At 42.8% G+C, this 15,543-nt stretch overlaps 1 protein-coding gene across 2 annotated transcripts in view; it reads left to right on the top strand.

Moving 5' to 3' along the window:
• Positions 1–15,092, top strand: part of RBKS (ribokinase) — a 73,869-nt gene extending 58,777 nt beyond the window's left edge. Inside the window, exon 8 of one of the 2 annotated variants that reach the window (XM_079792680.1) lies at positions 14,894–15,092. In XM_079792680.1, coding sequence (XP_079648806.1) covers positions 14,894–15,067 — 174 coding nt within the window. In that variant the 3' untranslated portion in view covers positions 15,068–15,092. Of the gene's footprint in view, positions 1–14,875 lie in introns of both variants that reach the window. The other variant, XM_079792679.1, reaches the window with a different exon arrangement.
• The last annotated feature ends 451 nt before the right edge of the window (positions 15,093–15,543 follow it).

Below are 15,543 nucleotides of genomic sequence, written 5' to 3'. Positions count from 1 at the left end.
CCTGCTGATTTTGTGGCCTAACAGCTCAAGCAAAAAGGATATAAGTACAATATTGGGCAATGACTAATTACTCAAAATTTTGTGCATCAGCAGAAGTGGAACCTGCGGTTGGTGCTAATATTATCAAATGCCTTTGCCGTTTAATAATCTGGTAGCTCTGGGTTATTTAGCATGCCATTTTCACAGAGAACAATGATTTTATTTCAAGTGCCTCTCACTGAAATAAAAAAAAAAAAAGCAGCTGTTAGGAGATGAACATTTGGCAGAAAATATTTCAGCGGAATCATTTGCGAGATACTAAATCATACTGGATTAACTGTTTTCTGTCTAGAATAGTGGAGTCACGAAGAAGAAAGATCGCTGACACAGAGGACAAGGCCAGTCTTTAGAACCCAGTGAATCACTAACAGACATTTTAGTTTTAAGTGCCATTTATTCACCAATATATAAAGTTATTTATATACAAAGCTTCCATTAATATTGCCTGAAGAATGGGCCTTTTTTATTCCAGTGTTAGCTCATACTCAGGATTCTCCTTCTCTTTCATTAATAACTGAATTCTTTAAATTATAGAATAAATTAGCCCACCACAGGCATTTTGGCCAGAATGGGGTTTGTAGCCAGTTGTAAGTCTCCGCAGGCCGTTCTCTGTGGCCAGCCAGACAGAAGAGCTGTGAGGGTTGTGACTGGCAGTGGCGCCTGCTGAGCACGTTAGCCCTGACCCTGAACCTGAAGAGGGGCAAGGGCTGCCCCGTGGGCTCCGGGCCCCGGGGTCCCCCCACTCTCAGGTTGCCAGAGCAGGGCCGAATCCCAGGTTGACAACAGACCCTCATGTGCTCTTCAGGCTGGCCAACCGCTAGTCACACTGGTGCGACAATGGAGGCACAGTGACATCATGACACGCTGTGGGCACAGCCAGTTTCAGCCGAAACACATTGTGCCAGAGCTGCTTTCATGTTGGCCATACTGATTCGGGAACATTTTTTTTACATTAAGTTATTATAACTGAAACATAAACTTCTCTTTTCTAAACTAGCAAGCAATGTACAAAGCGAACAGCTTTACCTTACCGTCGGTTCCCACTCCTGGGGTGGGGTGGGAGATGGGTAAACATTTAAAATGGACAGTTTTCCGAGATGGCTGAGGATCGCCACAGGGTGAAGCCCAGGCTTGAGCTGAGGGTGACATGAGGTGCAGAAATGGGGTGGGTTAAGAGATATCTGTTCTGTGTGTTATTTAGTATATTGAGACAATATGTCACAATGCCCCGTTTCCATACTGGTGTGACTGGCCAGGCCAGAACCCATCCAAACCCAGAAGCTGAGAGTGGACCCCGAGACACTGAGACACAAAGTCAGGCCCCAGATGGATCCAACAAATGACCTCTGTCAATAGGGAACATTGCTGACTTGGACCAGGAGCCATTTGTCACCAATAACAAAGCCCAATCAGTCCGTGGTGCTGACCTCGGAGGCAGAACACCACAACCACACACATTCATGTGGGTTGGGATGGGCGAAACACTCGGTGGCAAGCTGGTGGGGTTTTTGCCTTTGACTCAATTTTAAACCAAATTGAAGTGATACACTTATTATGATCATCTGTACTCTTACAAATGATTACTAAATACTTCTGGGCACCAATAAATAGAGAATCTGGCAGTTCTGGGATGAAGTTTGGTAGAGTTTTTCTTATTCTCTTGTAGTTGGATTTTAATCAATATAGTGTCATTTTTTAATACCACTTACACTCTTTTTGGGCAGTGAAATGCTGCCCTCAACATATGTATCCCCCCTCCCCCGCATTGATTTTGTTCTCGACCCCCCGTTGACCCCTCTCTGTTTTCATCCACCTAAATGAAAGAAGGCTTTAGCCCCATAAACCTCGTTCCAGATGAAAATGCATAATTCAAGAGAAATACTGATGTCAAAGAAGAGAAGGCACACCAATTTGTGTCAGCAGTTGCTGTAAATTAAAGAGGAGTACAAGGAGAGTTTAATGTAATGTAGATTTGGAAATAAAATTAGAACCAATATTTAGGCAGTCCTCCGCCTCTTTTTTCCCTGCTGTGACATGAAGGATTGACTCCCAGCTTAAGTACCTAACGTAGTTCATTTTTCTTTTCTTTTTGCTGGAACTTTTTTCCCCATAAAATGTTGCGTGTTTATCTTTGGCATCTAAAATCAGATCTTTTCACCTTCTCCATTCTAATCTCAGCAGAGTAGTCAGGAGGAAGAGTCAAAGTTTTCCCTTTATTCCATACCCATCATGTTTGCAGCACAGAAAGGACCCCTGCCATACCAGTCTCACTAGTTCAGCTGCTAAATAGCTATTAATTCTTCCTTCATAACTGATTCTCTCTAATGTGGGTGTCACCCCGTGGCTTCTTTTCTTTTTCTAAAGCTGGAAAGTAAAAGGTTGATAATGAACATGTCACACGTGTGCTAAACACTCATGAGAATTCTGTAGCACACATGCTCCCCTTTAAAGGCGTTACGGTGGGAAGCTTCACATTTAGTCCAATCAAACTGCCATTGTTCAGAACCTTCAGGTGGGTAGGGGGTCGTATTTGAATGTCCTTTAGAGCTGGTGTGCGTTATAGCTGCCCACTATTTTTGACAACCACGGAATTTCCTAGCTTGATCCACACCTTAATTGCTAGACTTAGTTTTAACAGATACACTCTTCCCAGAAATAAATTCCTAAGCATTGTGATTCTCAAAGTGGGCCCCGGACCAGCAACATCAGCATTACCTGGGAACTCATTAGAAACAAGTTCCGAGCTCCACCCCAGGTTTAAGGATCAGAAACTTTGGGGGTGGAGCCCAGCAATCTGCGGTTTCATAAGCCCTCCGGGCAATTCTGAAACACACTCTAGTCGGAGCACCACTAACTTAGAGGATGAACTAGTGCCTTCATTGAGGATAGTCAGAGGTGTGCTAGAGATTTTAAAGTTATACCAAAACAGAAGTTTCAAACTCTTCGTGAGCAAAGTTGAAGTACATGTATGGCCTCTCCAGGGGGCTGCTTTAGTGGAGACTGGCCTTCAACGGAGGGGGTGTCACTCCTGCCACCTAGCCATGAACTTGAGCAAGTTCTTCTCGCACTTGGTTTCTCATCTGGAAAATGAAAGGCCCGCCCTATCTACCCCACAGGATTATAATGAGATTCAAAATGAAACACGTCTACAAACATGCCCTGGAAACCAGAAAGTACTGAGAAAAAGTGACAGTCATGTCATTCTGCCGACAGGATTCTGGCAGTCCGAGCACTGTGTCAGGGCAGAGTTGGGAGAAGGCCTAGCCAGATCCATCTTTTTGACTATAGAATGACTGATTCTCCACCTTGGTGGGTGTGCCTCAGAGTCTGCCATTTAAGCCCACTGATTTATCTGGTGTTAAGATAGGAAAACCATTGCCTGGTCAGTGGCTACAAGGGGGCTAGACAAATATATCCATTTTCAGACATGCTGTTTTCTATGGGAAGCTCTAATGATCGCGTAGGGCATACATGTATGTGGGCACTGAAGCTCTCATGCCCAGAACTTGCCACACACCAGCAGTGAGTCTGTACTGAACCCCCCCTCTCAGCCCTGTGCGAGGGAGTCATGGCCTTCGAGAAGGAAGCTGAGTGTCCACTGCCACTTATTAATCACTGCCAAGAGGACCTAAAAGAAAATACAGAGTGTCCCCAAAAAGTATACACACTTTAACAGCTGATAGCCCAATTTTGAAGATGAAATGTTTTAATAAATACTGCATTTATAATTATTCAAAGTGCGTGTATACATTTTGGGGAGAAACCCTATATATAGTTATGGAAGGAGATTTGGCTTTGGGTGGTAAACACACAACGCAATATACAGATAGTGTATTATAGAATTGTATACTTGAAACCTATATAATTTTATTAACCAGTGTTAATAAAATATTTTTAAATATTTTTTAAAAGAAAATCCCTCAAGCAAACCAAATCTATAGAAACCAAGATTTATGAGCCAGAACAGTTCATGTGTCTGTGCTTGAGAAGAATGTGGGTGGGTTATACCTTAAAGGTTAGCCTTTACTAACAACTCCACCAAAGGAATTCTTAAACAGCAAGCCTCTGGTGCATTTATCATTTAACTTAAAAACTTCATAGAGTATTCAGTGAACATATCTGGGCAGGAAGGAAGCTAAATCTGTTGCCTCAGTGATTATTGGGAATGCAGTTTTAGTAATGAAACCGTTCCCACCAGGCCAACATGAATTTCACTTTTCACAAAAAGTACCCGCTAAAATCAAGAGATAGGTATGAATATAATTAGTTAATTATGATTCCGTTATTGGTTAATTATGGAATTAGACTATGAAATGATTCTGCTCAAAAAAAATGTATGCCTATTTAACAAATCTATATCAACAGAAAGCAGATTAATGGTTCTAGACATGGGGGTAGAATATTAATGAGGAGTGACTGTTAACAGGTACAATGTACCTTTTGGTGGGGGACAAAATTTCCTAAAATTAGACTGTGTGATGGTTGTTCAACCCTGTGAATGTAGTCAAGAACACTGAATTGTATACTTTAAATAGGCACATTATATAGTATGTGAATTATATTTCACTAAAGCTGGTTTTTAATCAAATAGCTAATAAATTGTAGAGCCAAGGAAAATATTGTGCCTACTTAAAAAACAGAAATAAAAAGCACATCAAAACTTCGCTGCATGTAGTTTCATACTCAATTAATATGAAATATAAGGCAGAAAATATTGCTCTTTCTTTTAATCACAAGGGTACTTTAAAAGAGACCATCTCAGCCTAATAATTGAAATTTAAATGTAATAAATTAAAGTGGCTAGTGGTAAAAGCCAAAGTCATTGACATTTATGACATAAAATGATTTGTCATGTTCCCTACAGATTTATTTGGAATAAAAATCAGCAGCACTTACACAATAATGATAAGAAAACTAGGTTCTCATGTCCATCATGATGTTCCTAAAATGATCTGTTTGGGGAAGGTTGAGGTTGGGAAGGATGTGATCTCATCCTTCTGATGCAAGTATGTGCTGATAAGAGACAGAACTGTTCAGATCTGAGCTGTGAAGCAGAGCTTTTGTCTTGTGTGAGCAGCACGTAGCTCATGTACGTTTATTGGACAGACCACTCAGTCTTGTCTGCCTAGGAGAGAACCTTTGCACTTTCCTGCCTTGGGAAGAAGACAGGCTAGGCCACATAGTTCTAATCTCCTCGTAAAAGTCCTCATTCCAGGGTGTGGGTTTGCCCAGGGCTTACTGGTGGCCATGGAGACCTTAGATGGAGGTAAACAAGAGAGGAACAGGGTGGGAGATGTAGGAATGTCTGGCTCAGTGGAAACAAAGCGGGGAGCTACCAACACCTGCCCAGTGTGCTTTGCAATTGAGAGGTTGCTGGTTAGGGCTTTGTAACTCACCAAAAGCCCCAGCTACTGGCAGTTCTTTGGGACAAGAGGCTCTACTTCTCTGTTCTGTTCCTCAACCTTTATTTCATTAGTCACCACTCACCCCAAGGAGCGTTTTAGGATTTTTTTCCCCCCTAATTGTCCTCTTCTCCCATGAAATTTTAATGTTCTATCTATTTCTCCATCTGTCTATATCTGTTTATGTACCGTGGCCCTTTGGAGAGCCACCAATCATTGTATCAAAGATTTTTTTCACCACTACCCTCTACCTCCTGCAAGAATGAATTTTCACCCCCGTGGTAAAATAGCCCCAACTGAGAATGCATACGCTGGATAGAATGAAGGGTCTAAGCAGGGTCTTTCTCTTTCTATTCATACTTGAGTGAGTGGTGAAGTCAGTCACACGGAGAAGGTGAACCAGGTGACTCAATGTCCATCACTAACTAGGATAAGCGCCAACTTCAGGCTCCAACACAACTAGAGAAATGTCCTCCAAGATCACACTGTCCCCACACCATCCGTTCAGCCTCCCTGCCACCCTCCAGGCTCCGCCACCACCTCCTCTCCCCGGGCAGCAGCCCTCCTGGTGGAGGCGCACAGGTCACCCTCTTCCCATGCCATCCTCCAGCCCCTCCCAGCTCTAGGCCTCTCCCAAAAGCCTCGCTCATTGTTCTCCCTCTGTTCCTTCTCCTCTGCGCCCCCCACCCCCCCACACACACCCCCAACCCAATGAGAGCATGAGATTTACCAGGCTCCCTCAGTCCTGCATGGTCTAGAGCAGTGATGGCGAACCTATGACACACATGTCAGCACTGACACGCGTAGCCATTTCTGATGACACGCGGCCGCATGCCGAGGATGAAACATTTGCTGCTCCTGAGGATGAAACTTTTGCGACTAGAGTCTTGGAGTTAGTTTTTTCCTCAAAGTGACACACTACCTGAGTTATGCTCAGTTTTTTGGCGAAGTTTGACACACCAAGCTCAAAAGGTTGCCCATCACTGGTCTAGAGGAACCTTTATACTCTTCACTTACATTCTTTAATGTCCTCCTCATTACCTCATAAAGTACCTCCCCTGCCCCCACAGAGGAATGGGTTTCAGAGACCCTGGCACATACAGATGGCCACTGCTAGAACTCTGCAGCCTTGTAATCAAAAGCTACAGGACCCTGGCTTCTGCCTCTTCCTGGCTGCGAGAGCGTTCCTGGGTGCCCTCACCCTTCTACTCTGCGCTGGGAGCACAAGGCAGGCACAGCATGAACCCCTTGCCCTAGGACCCAAGGGATCATTTCCTAGAATCTTGACCCTCTTTGTTCCTTAGAACCCTTGTCTGGCCCCTTCTGACCCTGGTCATGGGCTTTCATTTTCAAAAACATTATTAGCTCATTAAAGGGCCTCCAGATGACACCATCTCCTCTGTCTCACCTTTGTTAAACACAGTTCTGCTCCAGGCACTGGGCTAGGCCTTTTCACATACATTATCTAACTCAGTATTTACAATAGCCCTACCTCATAGGTCACAGAGAAGTTGAATAACTTGCCAGAATGGTGAAATCAGGGCTCCAACTCAGGTCTGTCTCATTCCAAACCATTTACTGCATTGTCCCCCTTGAGAAAACATGTCCCCAGCTATGTAGAGAGGGGCTTCACTGGAGGTGTCAAGATAATGAATTTATCATTCTTAGAAGATGACACAGTTGAGAAAGAGGGGAGAGGGCAGATTTTAAGCCAGGTTTGTTTGTGTTCCCTCCGTGCTGCTTCCCCAGGGGTCATGACACCATGTCTCCTGCCAGTCCACGACTAGCCCTCCCTGGACAAAGAATTACTTTTACTTTCCCAGGCCCAACCACACATTCATGCCTCAACCTCCTGCAAACAGGAACAAGGCACAAGCCCCATTCTTAGAACGTGGAAGCAAGAGCAAAGCAGGGCTTGCCACCAAGCTGGCCGGAGGGTAAGCCGCCTCAGCATGTGGTGTGGCCCTGCCTGCATGGGGTGGACAGCAGCAGGGACCCTGGTGAGTTTATGTAGTTCTCTCTGCCTTTCCTGAGGCCTTTGCAATCTTCTTTTTTTTTTTTTTTTTTAAGAAGAAATTAGCTTGAGATTTAGTCATGTTTCATCCCATCTGCCTTTTTCCCTGGCTTCCAAAGCCACAAGCCTGGCTGAGGAATTCAGGTCCACAGTGTAGGCTTTGGATGGCTCTGTGTAGGGAGAAGTTTTTAAAAGAAAGTGGGATCTACTTCTCAGATGGAATGCGTTAAGACATCGAGGAGGAATGCAAGGGCTTTAACTGTAGGGTCCCTCGGCAGTTTGAGTGATGAGTCATCCAGTGTGGGTAGAGATTCCTAACAAATGAAGCCTCCTGATGACATAATTCTTGCAAGATCGTCTGAGATCTATTGTAACCGCCTGATTTCATCACATGGGGTTTTTCCCCCCGCCCCAACCACACTTAATACTCATCATGCCTTCCAGCTCATCCATTTTTCTATCATCTGGAATTTGACAAACTAAGACTTCCAGAAGTCTATCTCATTGTCATCCCTCCTCCAGGGCATCTTGACAGCATGTGCTCATCACCGAAGGCCAAGGACAGGAGCCTCTAGGAGGGTTCCTAACCCAGGCTCCTGGGTTCAGGGGAAACACAGTGCTTTCAATAAAGTGCCAGTCAGCAAATATGTGTTGACTTAGCTAATACTTGAGTTGTGTCTAGGGAAGACTCCAAGCCAAGGTATCTCTATGAATGAAGACCCGAAGTACAAAACATGAACAGGATGAACAGATGAAACTGAAAAAGTGGACTAGGGAGCCTTGTGTGCCATGCTGAGGAGCTAAAATTTTACCCTAAGAAAGATGAGAAACATTCAGAGAGCTTTGTGGAATGGAAGGGAAGTGAGGTGGCCATATGTACAGCCGTGTGACGAATGGATTGGAAGGGGCCAGACTGGAGGCAGGGAGACTGGTTGGGAAGGTAATGTGGTCCTCTAGAGGCGATGTGACCAGGAAGTAGGGCAGTGGGAGTAGGGATGGAGATGAGAGGACAGATTTGAGAAATATATACATTGAAACTTGGCAAGCGGAGGTTAATTAGGTATAAGGGAGAGAGACATTCAGAAGACCCCCAGATTTCCAATGTAGAGCTGCCACAAACTGAAAAGGTAAGAAGAGGTCCGTGTTCAGGTAGTTATGGATTCAAATCAGGCGTGTTGAGTGAGAGTGCAGGAGGCTGGTGGAACAGACTCACAGGTAGATATATGAATCTGAAGATAGAGAAAAATCTGTGCTGTGTATATGGTGAGTATGCATAACAGTTTAAACTATAACTGCATAGTACTTAAGTCACTCAAGAAATTATGGGGAATGAGAAGGGAAATGGGCCAGGACAGAACCCAAGGGAATACCAGCATCAATTGGGCAGGAGGAAGAAGAGGGACATGTGATAGAGACAAAGAAGGAAGGTCAGAGAGACACAGGGACCCAGGAGAATCCCTTACTGCTCTGTGCCTCTCCCCTTCCTAAACCTTCTACCTAAGCCCTCTGGCTGTCCTATTCCTCAAAAGCAAGCTCCTTTACATCCTTAACTCCCCACACAGCCCTCGCAGGCGAAAGCTGCTTCTTGATCCCAAAGCTTCCAGCCATCCCTCCTCTACCATCCTGTAGAGACTCCTACATCTTTGAGGTTCATGCACTTTAGTTATAGAGCCTTGACCTCCTTTCCTGATGATTCTGTTTATCTAAGACTCTGGCATCTACCTCACCATTTTTCTCTCCATTCCAATGCTACCATCATGTGGGATGAGCCGTCACCAAGTCTCAGAGTTCCTAGATGCCCTCACCTACAGTGACTCTTCACTTTCACTCCAGCCTCCCACTCCCATGGTGACTCCCAGGAAATGGTTAATACCTGGCACTACTTCAGTTCTGTGGGAATAAACCTCACATCCTACTCTGACCACAACCAGCTCTCTCACCTCTTTTCCTACTCTTGTTCTCACTTTCCTTAGATTCCTCCATTTTCTTCTGACCTGTTGATCCCCTAATGACTTCTCTTCCTTCCTTACCCAGGTTGGACTCTTGCTGTTCATCTGAAGTATTCCCAAAACCTTTGCACCCCTATTCTTCCCTCACCCCTGCCCAGGGCAACTCTCTTCTCAGAAAATGGGACCCCTTACAGAGGGACATCATTAGAGATTCACAGTCTTCACTCTCGTCCCTGTCGTTCTTCATCACTATAGAAAACATAAGCCCTTCCCATCAAGAAATAGGGCAATTTAAGCAATAGTCAAAAGCCCAGTCTCTCTCTCCCGAAATAGCTTCTCCACCTGCTCTGTTGCTGGATCGCCACAGATGTCCTTGGTACCACTCTTGACTGCCATTTACCACCTTTATTTTCACCTTGAGCGAGTTATTTAACCTCCTTGAATCCTAGGAAACTGGCTCTACCAGTACCACAGACCAGAACTTCCCAGAACTCAGGAGTGTGAAGGCCCTGGGGAGAGCAGGAACTTCAGAATGCCACATCCATTCCGTAAGAGCAGCTCTTCCTTAAGAGGAAATCATTGTGAGAACACAATGAATAGTAGCCACATGGGTATGTCTGTTGAAGAAGGAAGAATTATGCCATCACCCCCTTTGGCACAAAAATAATTTTCAGTAAAAGGTTAAAACCATCATGTTGTATCAATGAGAACGATTCCATTATTCCAAGAATGATTGATTGGAAAGTACTTTACTTGCAGGAAATCATAGTGATACAATACAGCTTCCACTTTTAAAGCACTTTCCATTAAAAAAATTATACCTATGTCTAAAAATAGTTATACTGAAGATGTGAATCAATAGCCGAGTAATTTATTGGCACTTGAAAGCCCTGTGGTATAAACAGATTCAGTACAATGGGACTATCAAGTAGCTCTGGCTGTAGCAACCTAACCTCCATGTTCATGACAAGACAAAGTGACATGCAGTTCAGAGAGAGTCACCTGGCCACCTTGGAAGAGAAGAACACAATGGAACAGGACCAACTGGTCAGGTCAATGCAAAGCACTGAGTGACACAGTGAGAGAGAGAGACAGAGGGGACAGAGATGTGGCCGCTGCCCTCTGTTTTCAAAGTGGCCCCGACTGTATGCAGGCCTGTACACAGAATAGCACAATGTCCCAAGTGTCCTAGGAGGAGTGCAAAGGAATATGAGCTATTGGAAAGGAGAGAGATTCTTTTCAGCATGCTTTCCTTCCTGCCTGCCTGTCTCCCACAACCATTTACCATGTGGTGTGATGTGAACAGAGCATGGAATCGACTGGGTCTGGATGCAAATTGCAGCTCTGCCACTAACTGTGTGACCCTGGACAAGTTATTTAACGTCTCTAAGACTCAGCTCCCTCAAGTTTCAGGGGGGTCATTAGTAAAGATGAAATGAGGTCAGTCTTGAGTGTATATGAAAGCACCCTGCTTTGCTGCCTCCTGATGCAGAGCAAACAGTAAAAGTTCACTCCTATCCTCACCCTTCTACTCCTCCATTAAGGTTCCACCCCTTCCTTGCTTAAATTTCAAAGCGCTTTCCCACTGTTGGAGGGAATGTGACTTTTAACATAGCGTGTCCTGGTCTTCATGTCTTCGGGCTGGTGGTCCATCAGCTAGGAGCCTCCCTGCTTCTCTGTGGTTTTGGACTCAGAGGACCGACTGCTACCCTCTTTATGGCAAGACTGTGGAGCTCCGCCCCCAGCCAACCCTCTCACTTCTGTGAAACGAGAAGGTGGCGACTTGGGCAACTGAGAGTTGGTCCATCAGCAGTCATTGATTAAGCACATACGTCTTTTAAAGATTGTATAACGAGGTAGTCATCAAGGAATGAACTGCACAAGCTTTCTAGCCATGCATAAGAGTTTAACACGTGGGATTGCCTCAATCAAGGTTCTTGGTTGAAGACAAAGGCATCCATTTGTGTTACTGGCATGGGACCTGGATGCCATTACAACGCTGCCACTAATACCTCAGACCTCAGTTTTTCTGAAGTCACTGTCACAGCCAGAAAATGTTGCTCCCACTCCCCTCGGCTTTCAGATGGGTGTCACTGCCTGGTTTTTAATTGCAAAGGAAGTGGCCTCAATGATAGGGGTATTCCCAAATGCAGGCAAGAGCATCTACCAATTCAGCTCACTCCAGCATGTCCACGTAATTAAGAAAAAAAGGGAAATCATCCAGAGACTAAAAATAGCCAATTTGAAAATTCATGAAGTGACTGATGGTGGTTTTTAAAACTTCTTTAGTGACATTTCTTTTCTGAAAAACTTATTTTAATAAAATTCTTAATTTTTAAAAATATATATGTTATCTATTAATTTTTTTAGAGAGGATGGAGGGAGAGGGATAGAGAGAAAGAAACATTATCGATCAGCTGCCTCCTGAATGCCCCCCACAGGGGATTGAGCCCACAACCTGGGCATGTGCCCTGACCAGCAGGGAATCGAACTAGTGGCCTCTTGGTTCCTGGCTTGATGCTCAACCGCTGAGCTACACTGGCCAGGTAAAAATTTTAAATTTTTTAAACATAAAGATTACAGGAAAGTTGCAGTACTCCAATATACATTGTTTCACCAATTAGCATTTTTCCACATTTCATTTCTATCTCCCAAACATAAATATACCTCTCTGCTCCTTTCCTGTCTTCTTCTTTTGTTTTAAAATATATTTTTATTTATTTCAGAGATAAAGGGTGAGGGAGAGATAGAAACTTCAATGCTGAGAGAGAATCATTGTTCAGCTGCCTCCTGCACATCCCCTCTGGGGATGGAGCCCGAAACCAGGGCATGTGCCCTCACCTAGAATCAAACCGTGATCTCCTGGGTTATATAGGTCAATATTCACCATTGAGCCATGCCCGGCCAGGCAATACTTCATATTTTTTATGCTATTATATATGATACTGTTTTTTTAATTTCTTATTCATTGGTAGTTTATAGAAATAAAATTGATTTTTTTTTTTAATATTGGCCTTGTATCTTGCTACTTGCTAACCCCACTATTCTTAGTGACTTTTTTGCTGGATTTCTTAGGGCTTTTTACATAGAAGATTATGCCATCTGCAAAGAAAGAGTTTTACTTCTTCCTTTTAAATATGTATGCCTTTTCTTTCTTTTTCTTACCTTATTGCACTGGCTAGGCAATCCAGTATGATAATGAATAGAAGTAGGGGGAAAAAATCCTTGATTTGTTCCCAAGATTAGGGGGAAAGCATTCCCATTAAGCATATTTTTCCATTAAGTGTGATGTTAACTATCGATTTTTCATAAATGCTTTTAATTAATATCTTCATAGTTTTCCATAATATGAATGTACAAAAGCTTAGTCACCTATTCTCCTATTTGATAGACAGATTATTTCCAGTGTTTTGCCTTTTGAAACAATGCAGCAATAGCATCTTTCTACATATATCCTGGTATTATAGGAACTTTTACCTCTGTGGACTTCCAGAAGCAAGATTACTGAGTCAAAGGACATACACGTTTTTTATTTTAACAAATACTGCATTACCCTTCTACGTTCCTACCCACAACATGAGTACCTTTGTCCCCTCCCTCTTCGTCTTTGCTGCTCTTGCTATCAATCTTACTACTTTATCAATCTGATGGGTAAAATAATGTTTTAATTTGCATTTTCTTTGACTGCTATTTTTTTCATGTTTATTGCTTATTGACCATTTACATTTCCTTTTCTGAAATCACAGACCCATATCTTTTGTCCATTTTTATTCTGGATTTGTCTTTTTTCCAGCAAATCTGAAGGTATTTTTTGAATATTGGGAATATGTCATTTGTGTATTACAAGAACTTTTATCAAATCTGTTATTTTGCACTTAACTTTATTTATAATGGCTTTGGGTACATAATTTTTAAATACTTTTTTATTATGTTATTGTTATATTTCTTACATTCACGTCTGGAATTTAATTTTGTATATGATGTGAGGAACCAAAACTTGGAATCTTAGACTTTGCCATGACTCTTCATATCTTGTGGCATTTTTCATATTTTCATAATACGTTCTCCACCAAACTCATAATTCCTCTGGCTCCAGACCTTTCTGTTGTCGCATTGCTGTGCTGTAATCTGAGGGAAGGCAGGAACCATGTGTGTCTCTTTCTCTATTGTTTCCTTCAGGAAAGACCAAACAATTGCAAAGCACCTAGCAGTGCCTGCCATAGCTTAGATGCTCAGAAAACATCAACGGGAGGAAAGAAAGTGTGGAATTCATACCTGCATTACTATTGCTGCTTGGCAAGTTTAGTATTGTATGCATGATGTGTAAACAAGGGAAAATGTCATTTTCCTTAAAGCCATTCACTGCTCATGAGCTCACTCTGTTCCTTCCTCCTCCTGGGTCTTCTTCCTTCCAGGCTTTCCTTCTCTCTATAAATCTGTCTCATTCCATAAGGACTCCCTTCTTCACAGAGCCTTTCTTCAAAACCTTTCTTAAAATCCAAACTCTGCCACACTATTTAGCAGTTAATCCACAATGGGTTATACTCCTTCTCTAGTACCCATCACTCTGCTGCCGCCAGCTCATGAAATACGTCAGCTACAACTGAAACAGTTTTGTAGGCCAAGGTCTCTATTAAGGCTGAAGTATAACTTCAAGATTTGTAATGGAAGCTCTTGGGTCAAAAAAAAAAAAAAAGCCAGCAAACTAGGAAAAACTGGAAAATGGCCCTGAATGCTGTTAAATACCAGAATGATTTTTCAAAGTGAACTTGTGTAATTACATTTAATTTATCTAAAATGCATTTGTTAGCCCTAGCCCGGTGTGGCTCAGTGGTTTAGCGTCAACCCAGGAACCAAGAGATCACTGATTCAATTCCTGGTCAGGGCACATGCCCACGTTGTGGACTTGATTCCCAGTGGCGGGGGAGGGGCATTCAGGAAGCAGCCAATTGATGATATTTCTGTCATCGATGTTTCTCTCTCTCCCCCTTCCTCTCTCTAGTAATCAATAAAAACATATCTTTCAAAAAAAGAAAAAAACAACAACAGACAAATCCTAGTTAAGGCACATTCTACAAAATACCTGACCAGTTCTCAAAACGATCAAGGTCATCAAAACTGAAGAATGTCTAAGAAACTGTCACAGCCTACAGGAATCTAAGGAGACGTGATAACTTAGTGTAATACGGTATTCTAGATGAGATCTTAGAACAGAAAAAGGACATTAAGCAAAACTAGGGAAATCCAAACAAATATGGAGTTCAGTTAATAACATATCGCTACTATCTCATTAGTTGTGACACATGTACCACAGTAATGTATTTACAGAACTGGGTGTGGGGTCTATGGAAACTCTCGTCATATCCTTGTAACTTTCCTGTAAATCTAAGTCTATTCTAAAATAAACGTGCAGTTAAATATTTTTAAAATACAAGTTTGGGGAAAAGATGAGTACATGCTTATCTCCACAGCTGTCCTTTTCATTGCAGGGTGCCGGTGACAGTTTTGTAGGAGCTTTGGCCTTCTACCTGGCTTACTACCCAAATCTGTCCTTGGAAGAAATGCTCAAGAGATCCAATTTCATCGCAGCAGTCAGTGTCCAGGCTGCAGGGACACAGTCATCCTATCCATACAAGAAGGACCTGCCACTTGATTTGTTTTGATTGCTACTAACTCAAAAATAAAAATACCTGGAAATAAAATGTTCTTGAAGGTGGCCAGTCTTAATTAGCAGCTTACATAAAACGTCCTCTTCTCCTTTCTTTGCAAATATTTTCATTTACTAAGTCATCCTCAAGCTTTCATTTATTTCTTTACAATCATTAATTTCCTTGCTTTTCATGCAAGAGGTCAACAGAAATAAGGACTCCATGCATGATCAGGACCTGTACAAACACTACTACTACTCGAGAACTGGCAAACTCTACTGGCAACAGATCAGGAACACTAGCAGAGGTTGTGGACAAGGGTCTAGTCAGAGCAGAAAATGTTAAACAAGGGAATGGGGGTTTATGGATTGGACCACTCAAGCAGTTCCTAAGAGGTGCAGCTGATATTCAGCTTTGGCTTTAGCATTGTCAAAGCTTCTGGTTTTGCAAGAGAAGCCAGAAGTTTTGGATGTTTATTGAAATCTTTGAAT

Source organism: Cnephaeus nilssonii, assembly GCF_951640355.1.
Source record: "Cnephaeus nilssonii genome assembly, chromosome: 15".
Lineage (NCBI taxonomy): Eukaryota > Metazoa > Chordata > Mammalia > Chiroptera > Vespertilionidae > Cnephaeus > Cnephaeus nilssonii.
The sequence above is the reverse complement of the archived record's forward strand: the minus strand, read 5'-3'. Positions and strand labels throughout refer to the sequence as shown.